This window comes from Diadema antillarum, unplaced genomic scaffold (genome assembly GCF_040938485.1).
Source record: "Diadema antillarum isolate AM-2024a unplaced genomic scaffold, OU_Dant_1.0 scf00000070, whole genome shotgun sequence".
In the NCBI taxonomy this organism is placed as follows: domain Eukaryota; kingdom Metazoa; phylum Echinodermata; class Echinoidea; order Diadematoida; family Diadematidae; genus Diadema; species Diadema antillarum.
In genome coordinates this window covers 2,096,137-2,110,071 of record NW_027270959.1, presented here as the reverse complement: position 1 = coordinate 2,110,071, position 13,935 = coordinate 2,096,137, and the positions used below count along the sequence as shown (strand labels likewise).

At 38.2% G+C, this 13,935-nt stretch overlaps 1 protein-coding gene across 1 annotated transcript in view; it reads right to left on the bottom strand.

Moving 5' to 3' along the window:
* Positions 1–1,446: 1,446 nt before the first annotated feature.
* The window catches only part of LOC139716830 (acid-sensing ion channel 1-like), a 33,511-nt gene continuing 21,022 nt past the window's right edge, over positions 1,447–13,935 (bottom strand). Inside the window, exons 5-9 of the mRNA XM_071628363.1 lie at positions 13,606–13,730; positions 8,962–9,149; positions 6,418–6,562; positions 4,237–4,293; positions 1,447–1,580 (exon numbers count right to left, since the gene is read on the bottom strand). Of these exons, the coding sequence (XP_071484464.1) occupies positions 1,447–1,580; positions 4,237–4,293; positions 6,418–6,562; positions 8,962–9,149; positions 13,606–13,730 (649 nt within the window). The remainder of the gene's footprint in view (positions 1,581–4,236; positions 4,294–6,417; positions 6,563–8,961; positions 9,150–13,605; positions 13,731–13,935) is intronic.

Here is a 13,935-nt window from a genome sequence, read left to right as displayed (position 1 = left end):
TGTGAGAAGAAATAAATCTTTTGTGATTATGTCATTTCTTATCATTTTTTGTAACCGTAAACATTGTCTAGTGGCTCCTCATTTTGCAGTACTAGTATAATAGGTGTCATTCGACAAGTTATATCAATTAATGAATACCTCACGAAAGAAAGAGGTACCTTATATACATGTACATCTTTGAATACACAGAATGACATAACTCCCTTGGGATATTTATGTACCAGTAAACTAAAGACGAATTACCTTATGCTTTCACTCCCATGTTTGTAAAAAATAAAGTTATACATTCCTACCCTATAAGACAGGAAAATTCATTTCACTTTTCTCCCCGTAAGAACTGCATTTGCTCTTAAAACAATAGTACATACAGGTCCGACATTCTGGAATAGCCTTGACTCTAACATCACTGAATCGTTGTCACTGAATTGTTTTAAACGTAAACTAAAAAAAATATCTCGTGCAGGCTTATGTCTAATCATGCAACATGCAATTTTATTCGAACTCCCTCTTCTTTATCAGATTCGTCATTTATTAGGTTTCCAGGTTTGCTCTTCGTTCTTTGTATTGAGTCATTTATGTCAAGGCTACTCCTGAATTAATGAATCATTTATGTATCATGTGCATTTTGGTGCATTTCTACAGTTACGTAACTATGTTGCTATTTGTTTGTGTTGTTGTTGTTGTTGTTGTTGTTGTTGTTGTTGTTGTTGTGTTATATTGCTGAATGGGTTCAAATTATGGATTCCCGCATATAAAAAACGATTCCCTGATATGACAGCGGTATTTTGCGAGTGGAATTCCATAACTTCTCGGTATAGCGGGCTAAAAGTACTTCAGGTGACTTATATCTTTTGCGTCCAAACAGTTGTATTATAAGTAGTGGGCGTAAAGGTGGGCAAGAAAGGGTTTTCATGTATCCTCAAATACGAGATGCACTAAAGCAACTATAATTGATGACATATTGGAGAATCATACAAGTATGCCTGAGCACAGACTCTCCTCTCTATCTCTCTCTCTATCTCTCTCTCTCTCTCTCTCTGACTTCTATATCGATTCATTATGTTTATGTAATACACACCTATTTAAGCATGCACAACTGTACATATCAAAATATGAATAATCATTTCTATGTAATACATTTTATTTGGTTATACAGAGAGGGAAAGAAAGAGACACGGAGGGTAATTTTATGCGTGTGTCTGCTATTTCAGTATGTATCAATCCGCCAATTTTCATCTCCCGGTCAATTTATTGTTTTCCCCTTTCTCTCTATATTCTGTCTCTCCTCCGCACTTCCTGTCGTACCTACGTCCGGACGTTTAGTCCGGAAGATACGAACGATACAATACAATCTCCAGCAGTTCTTTCATTCGCAAACAACTGGCAAAGCTACATCAAGTATGCTGAAATATCATATCATTTTCTTCTTGATGATCTTGCTGCATTTCACGATCTATCCGCACTCTCCTCAGGTCGCGTTCGCAAGTAGATGTAGGCAGAGTGGCCGATGAGGTCTAGAAATTCGAAGACGGTAAGAATGCTTCCGCCCAGCCACAGCCCAAGGGAGCCACCGATATCACCTGCCACGGGGAAAAGTAAAGTGCATCCCTCGATCAATGCTACTCCTTAACGAAGAGCGAAACAGACCAGTCAATGTTTCATTGACATCAGACAAATTGTCACAAGTTAGGCAGTTAGCACAGTGAAAGATGAAATCAACTACATGATAGATATTACTTCTTTATAGAGAGTAGAGGTAGACCGTCACAGTTTCACCGATGTTAGGGAAAAATTCAGAAATCTGGAAGCTAATAGAATAAGCGAAAGACACCAATTGTTAGCATGAAAGACAAATTCAATCCCATGATAAAGTTTTCTCTTTTTAAGAGAGTAGAATTAAAGTCACAGTATCTTTAAATCAGACCAAAACCTAAATTTGAAATTTGAGAGGCAAAGATACCACTTGTTAGCAGGAAAGACAAGACGCAAAAAAAAAACCACACACATTTTGACTACATCTCTACTTAATTGAGACAGGGCTAGAATGATTATGGAGGAAACAATTCACATTTTCACACGAGGACAACGAGAACAGTTTTGCATACATACCATTCCAAAAAGTTTTATGTGAAGTTTTCCAAAACCATAATATAAATGCTAAATCATGATGAAACTGAGGTGTGGAGGAGGCAACAGAAATATACTTACAAAGCAAACTAAAAAAGCTGTATGCAACTTTCTGATTGGTCCTGTACACAATCATGTCCTTGAAGAATACATTGATGCCGCATATGTTGTCCCTGGATTTTATAAAGAGAATTCACCTTCAAGATGACGATAATAATAACTAAGAAAGGCCTTTCTTTGCCTAAAGCCATCTTGTATAAACTAAACTAGAAAGATTATAATGTTGGTAATTATGAATAATGATTGACTCTTAAAAACTGTTATATTCTAATCAAAGTAAAAGCATAATTTTTTCAGCTTTTTTTTTTTTTTTAAACTTCACCTGTTTTCCCGATAAAGTGTTATTGGTCACAAGCAATGTGCTGATGTCATATTGCATCACAGGTCGCTCAACCAGCACGTGAATATTCAATAACTTTCTTTCTAGCAATGGAATTACTTCACTTTTTGTGTCAGATAATTTAAATGCTGCAATAACTGAGCTAAAAAAAGCAATTCTATATTAAGCCAAGTTATAGCAGTTGAACACGAGCAACAGTTACGACTTTTAGGTTCTCTCACCTTATCATGCTTATTTGCATGATACTGCTAAAACTGAACTCGTATCTTGAAAACAAGTGAATCTCAGAAATCTATGACTTCCCTATTTGGTATTCCGTTTCGTCAATATTAACTGCCATATTGTCACTCGACTTGAATATTGATTCGTTAGTTGTTGTTGTTGTTGTCGTTGTTGTCGTTGTTGTTTTTGATCGTCTAAAAACACCACTTACTTGAAATAACTTTCGTTAATGCCGTAAATGTCGCTGTATGCTTCTCGGTAGAAAGCACTCGGGTGTTCGGCATGGGTCACCGATGCTGAGTACGTTACACTTGAACATTCCAGCGGGCATCGGCAGGTGGTATTTGACATGAACGAATCTGATACGCAGATAAGATCGTGACTAGTTATAACATATTTCATTTCATGTCATTTCTAAAAACACGAAATATTTATATACACATAATAGCACAAAATTACTACAATATCGTAACAAAGGAAAATATTGTGAACTGACAATGAATATTTTGGATATGGTGACCTTTCTGATTATACGAAATTGAAACTGATGGAAATGAAGGGGACTGCTGGAAAGCAGGGCTTGTAATTTGCAGTCTCGTCGTGAATAATAACTAGTTACTGAACTAATAGTACTTACGCAGATTGCCTAAAAACAAGAAAGAAAAAAAGAAACATGTACACACACACACACACACACACACACACACACAAACAATCACGAGGCATCTCTCTCTCTTTCTGTGTTAAAAAAAAAATATAGCTTGGAAAGAATAACGGGAAGAGACTAAGGTGGAAAGGGAAAAGGGGGTAGGAAGAGGAGTTGAAGGGCCAATACCAATGCACACGAGATACAAGATGAGAGGTTTTTGCGGGCTTGCGAGGTTTTGCAAGTTTTAACAGTAATTGCCACTGATCACCTCGTCCTAATTTGAGCCTTCTCTTCAATACTGCATGGCGTTCATGGTGTGCAAAACCTCGGCCCTTCTTCCGGAGCACGCAAACAATCAGAATCACACTTACACAAACACGAACACTAATACTAATACTAACACTAACACTAACACTAACAAAAAAAAAAAATTGCTGTCTCGCGCAGGCCAGACATAACAGAGTATGTTCAGGAATGTATGCCTTTGATGAGCGTTGATCAGCATGCACGATCTTATGCATCTTCCTAAACTGAGCTTTCGATGTCATTTCTCTCAACATTGCTCCAGATTACTAAGTACATTGTAGTCAATGAACTCCGCAGACCACATTTTGTTGTCCCTGAGTGCTTGACAATCCCTCAGAAGCTGCCATGGGCTTAATCACTTTCACTGCGAGAATGCGTGCATAAATGTACGCACTTCGCAATCCTATTGTGACATTGAGTAATTGAATGACAATGTCATTGTTCTTCTGCTAATGATAAGTCATGACACCAAAGCGATTAAATGTCCATCACATGTTTGCGTTTTGGACATCTTGATAGCATCAAAACTTACGGTGTGCTGGATTGATACAGGTGAAAAATTCCCAGGCTGTACACTCTCTTGCGTTACCTGTATAGAGAAAAGACATCCAAGAGGGTGTGGTCACGTTACGCAGTTACTTAACTCAAGGAGGTTCAAGAGCTGGAGTTTCAGCTGGCTGTAATTATTCAAACAGCTGTTAGTTTTCTATTGATGAGCAAAATAATTTCACAGGTGCATGTGACCGTGCACCTCAAAATGAACATAAAGTCGCACAAACTGATTTTGCGTGAGGACTGAAAATAAGTGAAATGGGTCAACCTAGCCGAAATTGACTTTTTCATATTTTCTGAAAGAGCGGGTCTTCTTTTACATTATGCTAAAATTTAGTATCATAAAACGGGCAGGAAAGTATGTTTTTTTAGCCGTTTATCTCGAACAGTTTTGGTAGAATAGTGTGATTAGGCGTGTCTTTAGAATCCTTTTTTTCATTTCTGAGAAACCATGTCCACACTCTTCAATTTCAACTCTAATTTAACTTTTGAAAGGATAGTGCTACTGCTTTGAAAGTTGGTATTAATTATGGACAGAATGTGTTAATGAGGCATGCTTAATTTTAGTTTAATCTGATAATCTCTTCATTGTTGTTACTCTGGTGGCATCCAACTTCCTGTTTTTTTGTCCCATTCATCGCACAGCCAGCATGGCTTGGTAAAGATTAAGCGCTTGAACAGACACTGTACCTCAGGGCCTCTATTCTCAGTTCACACTTTTCCTGAGTTTGTGCTTTCTTTCCAATATATAGATAGGTTAGGAGAGTCCATTTGATTTGAGTTATACATCATTTTAAAGCTTAAAGTCTGTTCTTTCAGAATATGGTCTTAACAAAAAATTCATGTCTGGCGACTTTTTGTTTGTTTTGAGGTGCAGGGTCACATATATGCATTTGATGATCGGGGTTTGATGCCGACGTATATCTGATCAATCAGAAGATTCATTGTGAACTCTTAACATAATGTTAAGTAACAGCAAGTTTATTGATTCAAATGAAGTGAAATTTTCTCCGATGAGGAAATTTGTAAAACATAAGTGAATACTGTCCAGAAATATGTGCAAAAGTGTAAGTAAGGGCCAACTGATGTTTTGAAAGCGTTTAAACCATACCCTCCTGGAAAGCTGATTTTTTTTTTCACTTTGCCGCATATAAAACTGATATGATACACTCTTCAAGTATAGTTCTTTATTGTATAAAATCAATACACCAAATTACTCCTAGACATACCCAGCCGAGTACTTTTTATTTGTACTTCATCAGTATTTGCCCAATTCTTATTTGCGCATCCTCATGTTTTTGTTTTTTTGTTTTTTTTTGTTTTTTTTTACCATTATGTACAACTCATCTTTAAAAGTAGTGATGCCCAAAAAGGATTTCCCATCAAAAATACATATCTTAATTTGAGGAATTGCTAATGATCGTGATGCATATAGACATGAATCCATAGCCTTGTTTGCCATTAATTTCATGCTTGCCTTTCTGACAATGGGTCTTCTTGACAACCTAAAAGCTTGGCCGAGGTGTGCCTGACGTCACAATAGAGAATGCTTTTAGGGAGACAACAGCCGTGTTCACACCAGCCCGAAATTTCGAGATTGCGCGCTATTCTTACAATCTCGAGATTGGATTTTCACAACCCCATGACGAAACAGCGCGCCATTTGATAATGCGAATTCAAATTAGTGCTCTAAAGCTAAGCTCGAGAAAATTTCTCAACCAAACTCGGGAAATTTCCGAACTAGCGGGATGATTTGCGAACTAGCGCGCTATTTGACAATGTCAATGCGCCTCACGAAATTAGCGCGATGTATCCCATTATGCCTTCCATCCCATCATGATCGAGGCAACCTGCACACAATTCGCGGGTAATTTTTTTTTTAGTTTTTATTAAAGGCACGCGCTCTACCGATGCTGTTTGCGCATGCTCAGCTACCAAATTAGCTCGAAAATATAAAAATCGGGCTAATTCTCTTCGGGCTGATGTGATTAGGAAATGAAATAGTGCGCTAATTTACGATCGAAAAAAAAAAAATCTCGAGATTGAATTGTCATCGAGCTGATGTGAAAACGCCGTGTAAATTGATTAGGTACTTATACAATGATTTCCGAATAAAGAGGAAACAAAGACAATTGTTTTTATGGTAGTCGCCATGTCATACCTCTCATGCTCAGTGTTTTGCAGCCACAGCGACGTATGAAGTGGTCGTCTTGGCATTCGTTCATGCACTCCACGTGTTTGTAGTAGTTGTAATGCTTCAGCTCCTTACTTCCACATATGCCGTGTGGGGGCGGCAGATTGGTCACCTGTGAGAGGGACAGACGATCGACGGAATATTAAAGTCAGCTCGGAATTAGCTCACGTGCACATGGGTAGAGATGATCTTGTTTTGTTTTTGTTTTTTCTCTCTCTCTCTCTCTTTCATTTGCTAAGACACTTCGTTCGTCTTCAGAGTGACATAGCGCATAAGCATGTCCGGCAATACAATTCATGGAATTCATCAGCCATGTTCAAGCAAGGAATGAACTTGCGTAAGTGACCAGAATGGTTCACTGATTAAAACTTCGAAAGCCATCTGTTTCATCACTTGCATTGAATGTATTAACTACCTTTTTCTATCCATTGTGCCAAATATCACTTTTGTTCTCAGGTGGATGTTCTGCACAGCACCGTATACAAGCATTAGGGCTACTTGATTAATCATGACATCACAGATCTTTAGCTCAGTGGATTTAATAAGCAACATGCTATATTGGTCCAGATGACCTTTTTTATTTCTGCTCGTGAGCTATAGAAAGCGGAACCCCAAACTGGCTGTTTCTCTTAGCCAGCTGTTCTAAGAAATCGCTCTTCATGAAGAAAAAAAGAAAGATGATGTTGCGGCAGATGTGTCTCAAGAGGCTTTTAGGATAAAAGCATTAGGTGGTTTAAATGCTCATATGACCGTAACTGAATGAGTACTGGAATGATTAATGCGAAGAAAGGTTTCCATTTACATCCTATGCGTGTTTTCCATTACTGAAGAAAATCATGCGTTTGGACGTTGGGTTCAACGGGTATACCTACGGAAGACTACTGTCATTTGAAATAACAGTTTGTTAGTTTATTCATTTATTTATTTTGCATTTACTCAATGTACCCAGGCAAACCTAGACATGAGAGTACCAACTCACTATGAATAAGTTTCACCACAACCACGTGACGAGTTTTGTATGTCAAAATACCTAGATGAATCAGGATAAACCGAAACGAAGAGATTAATGACGTCTAGATATTTGGAAATCAAGTCCATAAATGTTGCCGTTGTGTCAAGATATGTTATTATGTTTTCCTGTCATTCCGTGAAAGAGAAAAAAACAACCATAAAAATCTCAGGGTATTGTGGGATGGCATTATCAACAAACATGCGAAGACATTTTATCAATGAATTTTATCATATCCAACACGTCCATAGCGAGTAGAACAGGCTCCACTCAATGTCTTTATGCTAGTTAATTCTATGTGCAGACTTTGGCGAGCTTTTATCTATACAGTTTATTTGGATTGTAAATTCTCGCTGTTGAACGGGGTTTTTTGTGTGTGTGTGTGTGTCAATTTTCGAAATTTTTCTGATCAGGGGAAAAGCCAGAAAAGAAGAAAACGTTAGAATTTAGATACACGTTGAGAAAACAGCAATTAAATCATTGTCTGATTTGCCTTTAATTAGTTTTGCAGTCACTTACAATGTATGTTGCCCAACAAGCTACATTAGGTCGACATTTTTGCAGTCATCTGGTGATCTCAAGAATGTGCAAATTTACGTAGCGAGGAAAATTAGTCAATAATTTCAACGCAATTTGTTTGATTTGCTGAAGAGGTTGATTTTGAGATGACCGATAATGTTCGACCAATTAAGTAGCCTTCACGGCGAATACAAGGCGGTGTTTCAAAAAGACGCGAAGATATTTTAATTCAACGCAAAGATTGTAATCCCTCGCTTACGTCAATTTCTTAGCTCTTCACTTTTTGTTTCTTCCTATAATTACTGATAGAGATATCGATCAAATGATCTGGAAAATGTTTTCTTTATAAACTGGTTGAACACGAGGTCATGAGAGGGAATTCATTGGCGACTAGCATGATTATCTTTTATACTTTACTCTTTTGATAGAAGCGATACACCTGCGCTTGTGTGGTGTAGAGCTCGGACTATGAAGGCAGTCTGCTGGCTGGGTTATCATTCCTATACTAGTATGTCAAAAGGTTACGTCGAGGGTTTACGAACTCAGAAAGTAAGTTAAATTGTCGACAAAGATTTTTTTTTTCAGTTTTACAGCTGATACTCTCTTCTTTACGAATTTGACCATAATTGAAAAATAATCTGATGATTGTTTTCGTAAATTTTGTGATGCAGTGTCACTAGAACATAAGGAATAATCGAAAAAAAAAAAGAAGTGGGAAGATTTACATCTCACACAGTACCAAGCTGGGCAATTTTCATGCTTTGCTGAACTCATGTCCTTTCCCTTTCAAAACAAAACAGGCAAAATAAAATATCTCACATTATTATGTTCCTTTTATTGAAAGCAGTATTGATGCAATTAACCACCGTTTGTGTCATCCCTACAGAGAATCGCATTTATTTATGATGATACCGATTTTCTATGCTAATTTTGTGTTCCCCGCCCCTTATTCTGCACCTCTTGTGTGATTGGACACTAATTACCTCTGACACGTCCACCGCAGCAAGCGCCATCTCTCCAGGTGCTATGGCAAAGCCGGTGTCTTCAACGTTGGGCTCGGTACCGTAGTCGTAGAGAACGACTTGGAAGCCGGCCGAACCCCTGAGTTTGGGTTCGAAGTAATACTCCGACTGTTTGGTGTCCAGCACAACTTCAAGTCCGTGTCGTTTCCCTGAGATGATTAAAAGAGACTTCAGGAGGAGTTCCACACTTTTACATTTGAACAAATATAACATTTGGTTAAAACTGGATGCAGAGTTTCAGAAGTTACAGTGATTGGGATGAGGAATAAGAATGTTTTCAAAATAAAGCAAATCCCAATGAACAAGGATGATGACATGGCAGCCTCACTATATGAATGCATGAGTAGGGGCTCACGGAAGCATGCAGAACAAAAGCGGAAAGAATTAATAAATCCTACACAGATGAACTTGTTAGGCACGTGGTACTGTAATGGAATTAGATTGCTACATTTCTGAAATATGTGAGGCTCCTATATGTCATCATCCTTGTTCAATGTAATTTGTTTGGGGTTTTCAGAGTTTTGATTTCTCTGCTACACGATCACAATAAATTCCAAAAATCTATATACATTGAGTAGTTGATTTATTTACTCCATGATGTGTCATTATAATCGTCTGGAATGCCCCTTTAAAGGGTGTGTACACTTCTGGTCGAGGTGAGGATTTAGCTTTAAACGTTTTGCGAGATATTCAGAAACCACTCTACGAGATGTCAAAGAGCATGCAATTCTAAGGGGTATCAAAAGTTTATTTGATGAAAGTCGGTTTTGAAATGGCTGAGATATCCCAAAACAAGGTGAAACAAAGAGATCCTAATAAAAGGCGTGGCCTGTCGCCTTTTATTATCAACACTTTTTTTGGATATCTCAGCAATTTGAAAACCAATTTTCGTCAAATAAATGTTGAATCCTTCTTAAAATTACATGCTCTTTCATATTTCATAAGAGGTTTCTCATTATCTCACTTAGGAATGTTCAAAACATGAATCCCCACCTCAACCAGTACTGTACAGTCCCTTTAAAGTCATTGTGCTAATATTTTCATCTCTGCAACTCTTGTTTTAATGCGATCTTCTCTTGTCGCTACCACTACGTATGTTTCCAAATTGGCCATAGGAAGCCAAATTACTGACGTTCAAACGATGATTACTTACTTTCCCAATATCTGTCCAATTCCTATCTTAAGTATTGTTGATTTCTTTTTATCAGGCTTAGTTTTTTTGTTTGTTTCTTTTTATTCTTAGTAATCATGCAATAATGGTTTCGTACCAGAGCAGAGCGGGCTCTGAAAAATTCGAACGAGCCGTTAGTTTGACTCGACGCGGTACCGCGACAATCAATATACACGTATTGTACGAAACCATTATTGCATGATTACTAATCCTTCAAACGATTCCTCCTGACATGTAATAATAATACATCTTGGAGTGGCAGTTATTAACTATTCTAGGGTTTTGGATTTATAAGGGCACAAGGTCAAGGACACAGGACTAAAATCATAATAATAGTAAATTAATAAATTTACTATAAATAATAGAATTATGGGTGGTTTTTTTTTTTAAGCTGAACTGATCTGGATTAAGGGTCATGGGGTAAAAGGTCACGGAACTCATTACATATAAAAACAGAAGAAATGCCTAACGACGGAGGCATCCTTTCTTTTGTGTGAATAATGCTTTTTTTGAATAACAATGCAATGCATATTACATTGCAATGTATTGTGTGTATTTCTAAGCATATTGCATATATTGTATATATATTCTTTTCTATCTCTTTTTTATTCCTTTTACGTTTGTTTCAATGTTTGTACATTTTAATGATTGTATTTTTTTGTGTGTGTAATATATGGTCGGACCCCTGTGAAAAACAGATCTTAGCTGACCAGGGCTATCCGTCCCATGAGTGGAGAATAGATAAATAAAATGAAATAAAATAAAAATAAACTAAGACATGAGAGCACTTTGGGGCGAGTAAGTCTCACAGTGTTAGTTATATGAAAGGTACTTTAACCTGAAACACAAACAAAGACAAGGAAACTCAGGGAAACTTGTGAGGTACCAAAACTGTATAATCTTTAAGGCACCCCATCATCACTTCAGGTAGCAGCATTCTGACATGAAATGGAAATTCAGTGCCCCCCCCCCCCCCCCCCCCCATTGTATAATCCTTAAACAGGGTTCCCACTTTTTAGCCGAGTTACAGTGCCGAGCTTCGGCGAGTTGTAGCGTGTTGTCTCAAAGGGGCACTCGCGATAACTCGCGTAAAGCTCTTCATGTAACTCGGGATAACTCCCCCTGTGGAAGGGGGAGTTGCCCTCGAGCTAGGGACGAGTTTAGATCGAGCTCTGCGACTTACAACGAGTATTGTATTAGCTTATTGAGAGTGCATTGCACTGACCCATCAATATGGAATTATTCACAATTTCCCAGCGTTTTATGACAAGAGACATTCATTCCACCCTACACGCACGTGCACGTGCACAAATAGGCCATTGACATTACATTTCTAGAACTACGTAAAGATTAAGACAAAAAAGTCACATGCCTCGGCTCAAGAAATCGAAGAAATCGAAGGAAACGGAGATCAATCAAGCAATGGTAGAAGTAGAGGTAGAAGAGCAGGAAGAGACAGTAGAAACAGAAGAGATCATCCGTGGTGAGTTACAGAGGCAGTCAGAAGACCAAGCCTCTGAACAATTAGACCCAAAGGACCAGAGCCCCGTTTCATAGTCTCTAAAAAAAATCGAGTGAAAATATTCACTCTCGAAGGAGTGAATACAAAAAAGAGTGAATTTAGAGTCGAATTGTAGTGAATTTTGAGTAAAAATGTTCATTTTCATTTGGAGTGACCTCAGGGATCATTCCAAAATCTTCGAGTGATCCTTGAGGTCACTCCAAAACGAGTGAAAATGAATATTTTCACTCAAAATTCACTCCAATTTCACTCTGAATTCACTCTTTTTTTTGTATTTACTCCTTCAGGAGTGAATATTTTCACTCGATCTCTTTTAGAGAATAGAAGATGATAGGATAAATAGCAACTCTTGCTGGAATGGCAACTTCAAATAGCAACAGCCAATCAGGAAACTGGATTCTTCTCGTTTCCATGACGATTGTCATCGGAGCAAGACTTACTACCGTACAAACTTTTTTTATGAAATGGAGTCCAGGCGCCCGTTTCATAAAACTTGTCATCAGTGATAACTGCCACATTTCTATGACAAATTTGCTCTCAGCCAATCAGCTACAAGGATTTCAGTAGCTTGTCACATCTATGACAACTTGTCAATGATGACAAGTTTTATTAAACAGGCCCCAGGTCCAAATAGAAGAAAATGGGAGGAAAGACCCTATTGGAGGCCAAACCGAACAGTAGGGATTGCGTGAACTCATAACGGGCTCGTAACGGGCTCGTAACAAGCTCTTCATAACTCGATGAAAGCTCGGTTTAACCCTAACTAGGCCGGGCTATTTAGGTAGTTGATAGAGACGGGGGGGGGGGCCTCCCAGGCCACCCCCCCCCCCCTCCAGATATCGGCCGTTGACTGCGCGATCGCGACGAAAATTGGCACACACATTGCCTATGATGTAATCTAAAATACCATGAAGTTATTTTTTCAAAAAAAATCATCATTTATGCTAAATTATGCTAATTTATGCATGATGATGCATAAAATCAGACTATTTAGTATAAATCACAAAATAAAGCTCAAAACAGGCACATTTTTTGTGTAAATATTCTTTTTAGTGTCCTTAGCAAATGTAATAAAAAACATGATTGTGATATTAGAAAAAAAATTTTAAAAAAGTATTTTATTGTTTTTTTTTATTTCTTAGGTATTTCTTTGTTTTTTCGACTTTATGTTTTTCATTGTTTTTTCGATGAAATTTGTCCGCGACATCGCTCCGAACAAGAAAATATGTTATTCATTGATTTTAATCAATAAAACACCAAAATAATCGTGCTTTTATGAAATTTGCCTGTAAGCACAGTTTCCATTGAAATTGTACACGAATTCACGTTTTTGAGCAATTTTTGGTCTGACATGCATGTACATATTTATGCGTAACTTCGGAACCGAGCGCCCGGGCGTCGCAAATTTGGTGTCAAAAGATGCGGGAGACTCGAAAGAAAAATGTCATGAAATGTCGTGGCAATAGCTTTTTGCGATTGCGATACATCGCGCGGAACGTCGAGGGGGGGGGGGGGGGGGGGGGGGCCTCGGAGCCCCCCGGCCTAGTTAGGGTTAAGTCGTACACAGGTCATCATAACTCACATCGAGATCGTTTTGACTCGTATCACGCTCGGATCACTCGTACAGCTATCGTAGTAAACTCGATGTTGCCTCGTAGATCACTCATGCACAGCTCATTAAAACTGACAAATTTCACGCGAGTTCAAGCTCGGCACAACTCGAGACTCCAACTCGGCTAAATGGGAACCGGTAACTTTGCTATGTTTTATACGAAATAGTAGTGACAATTACTGAGTATGTCAATCAAAAGTATCGTACTGACAGTCTATACAGCGCTTTTCGCCATCACGAGTTTCTTTCATTCATAGGTCATCTAACTCTAAAATCAGCAAAATGTAACTTGGGACGTACCTCCTGCTTTTACAGACAGCCTCGGCAACTGGTTCGTTTTGTCGTTGAAGACGAAACACAGACCCCAGTCGGTGATTTTTGTCGTCAGGTTGGCCGACGTCAAGCTTTTACGGCCCCATCTCATTCTGTCATTGAAAAGAAAATAAGAACATTATTCTCGCGATACCTAACCCGTTGTGTGCCTTGAGTACCGATGGGTGCTGAACTAGGTGTTCAAAAAACATTTCCCACTTTTCATCATTAATTATTCAAAAACTGTTCATACGATAAAACTGTAATTGATATGAGTAAAGCTGAATAGTGTACAATTTTGTTGGAGGTCATTTGAAT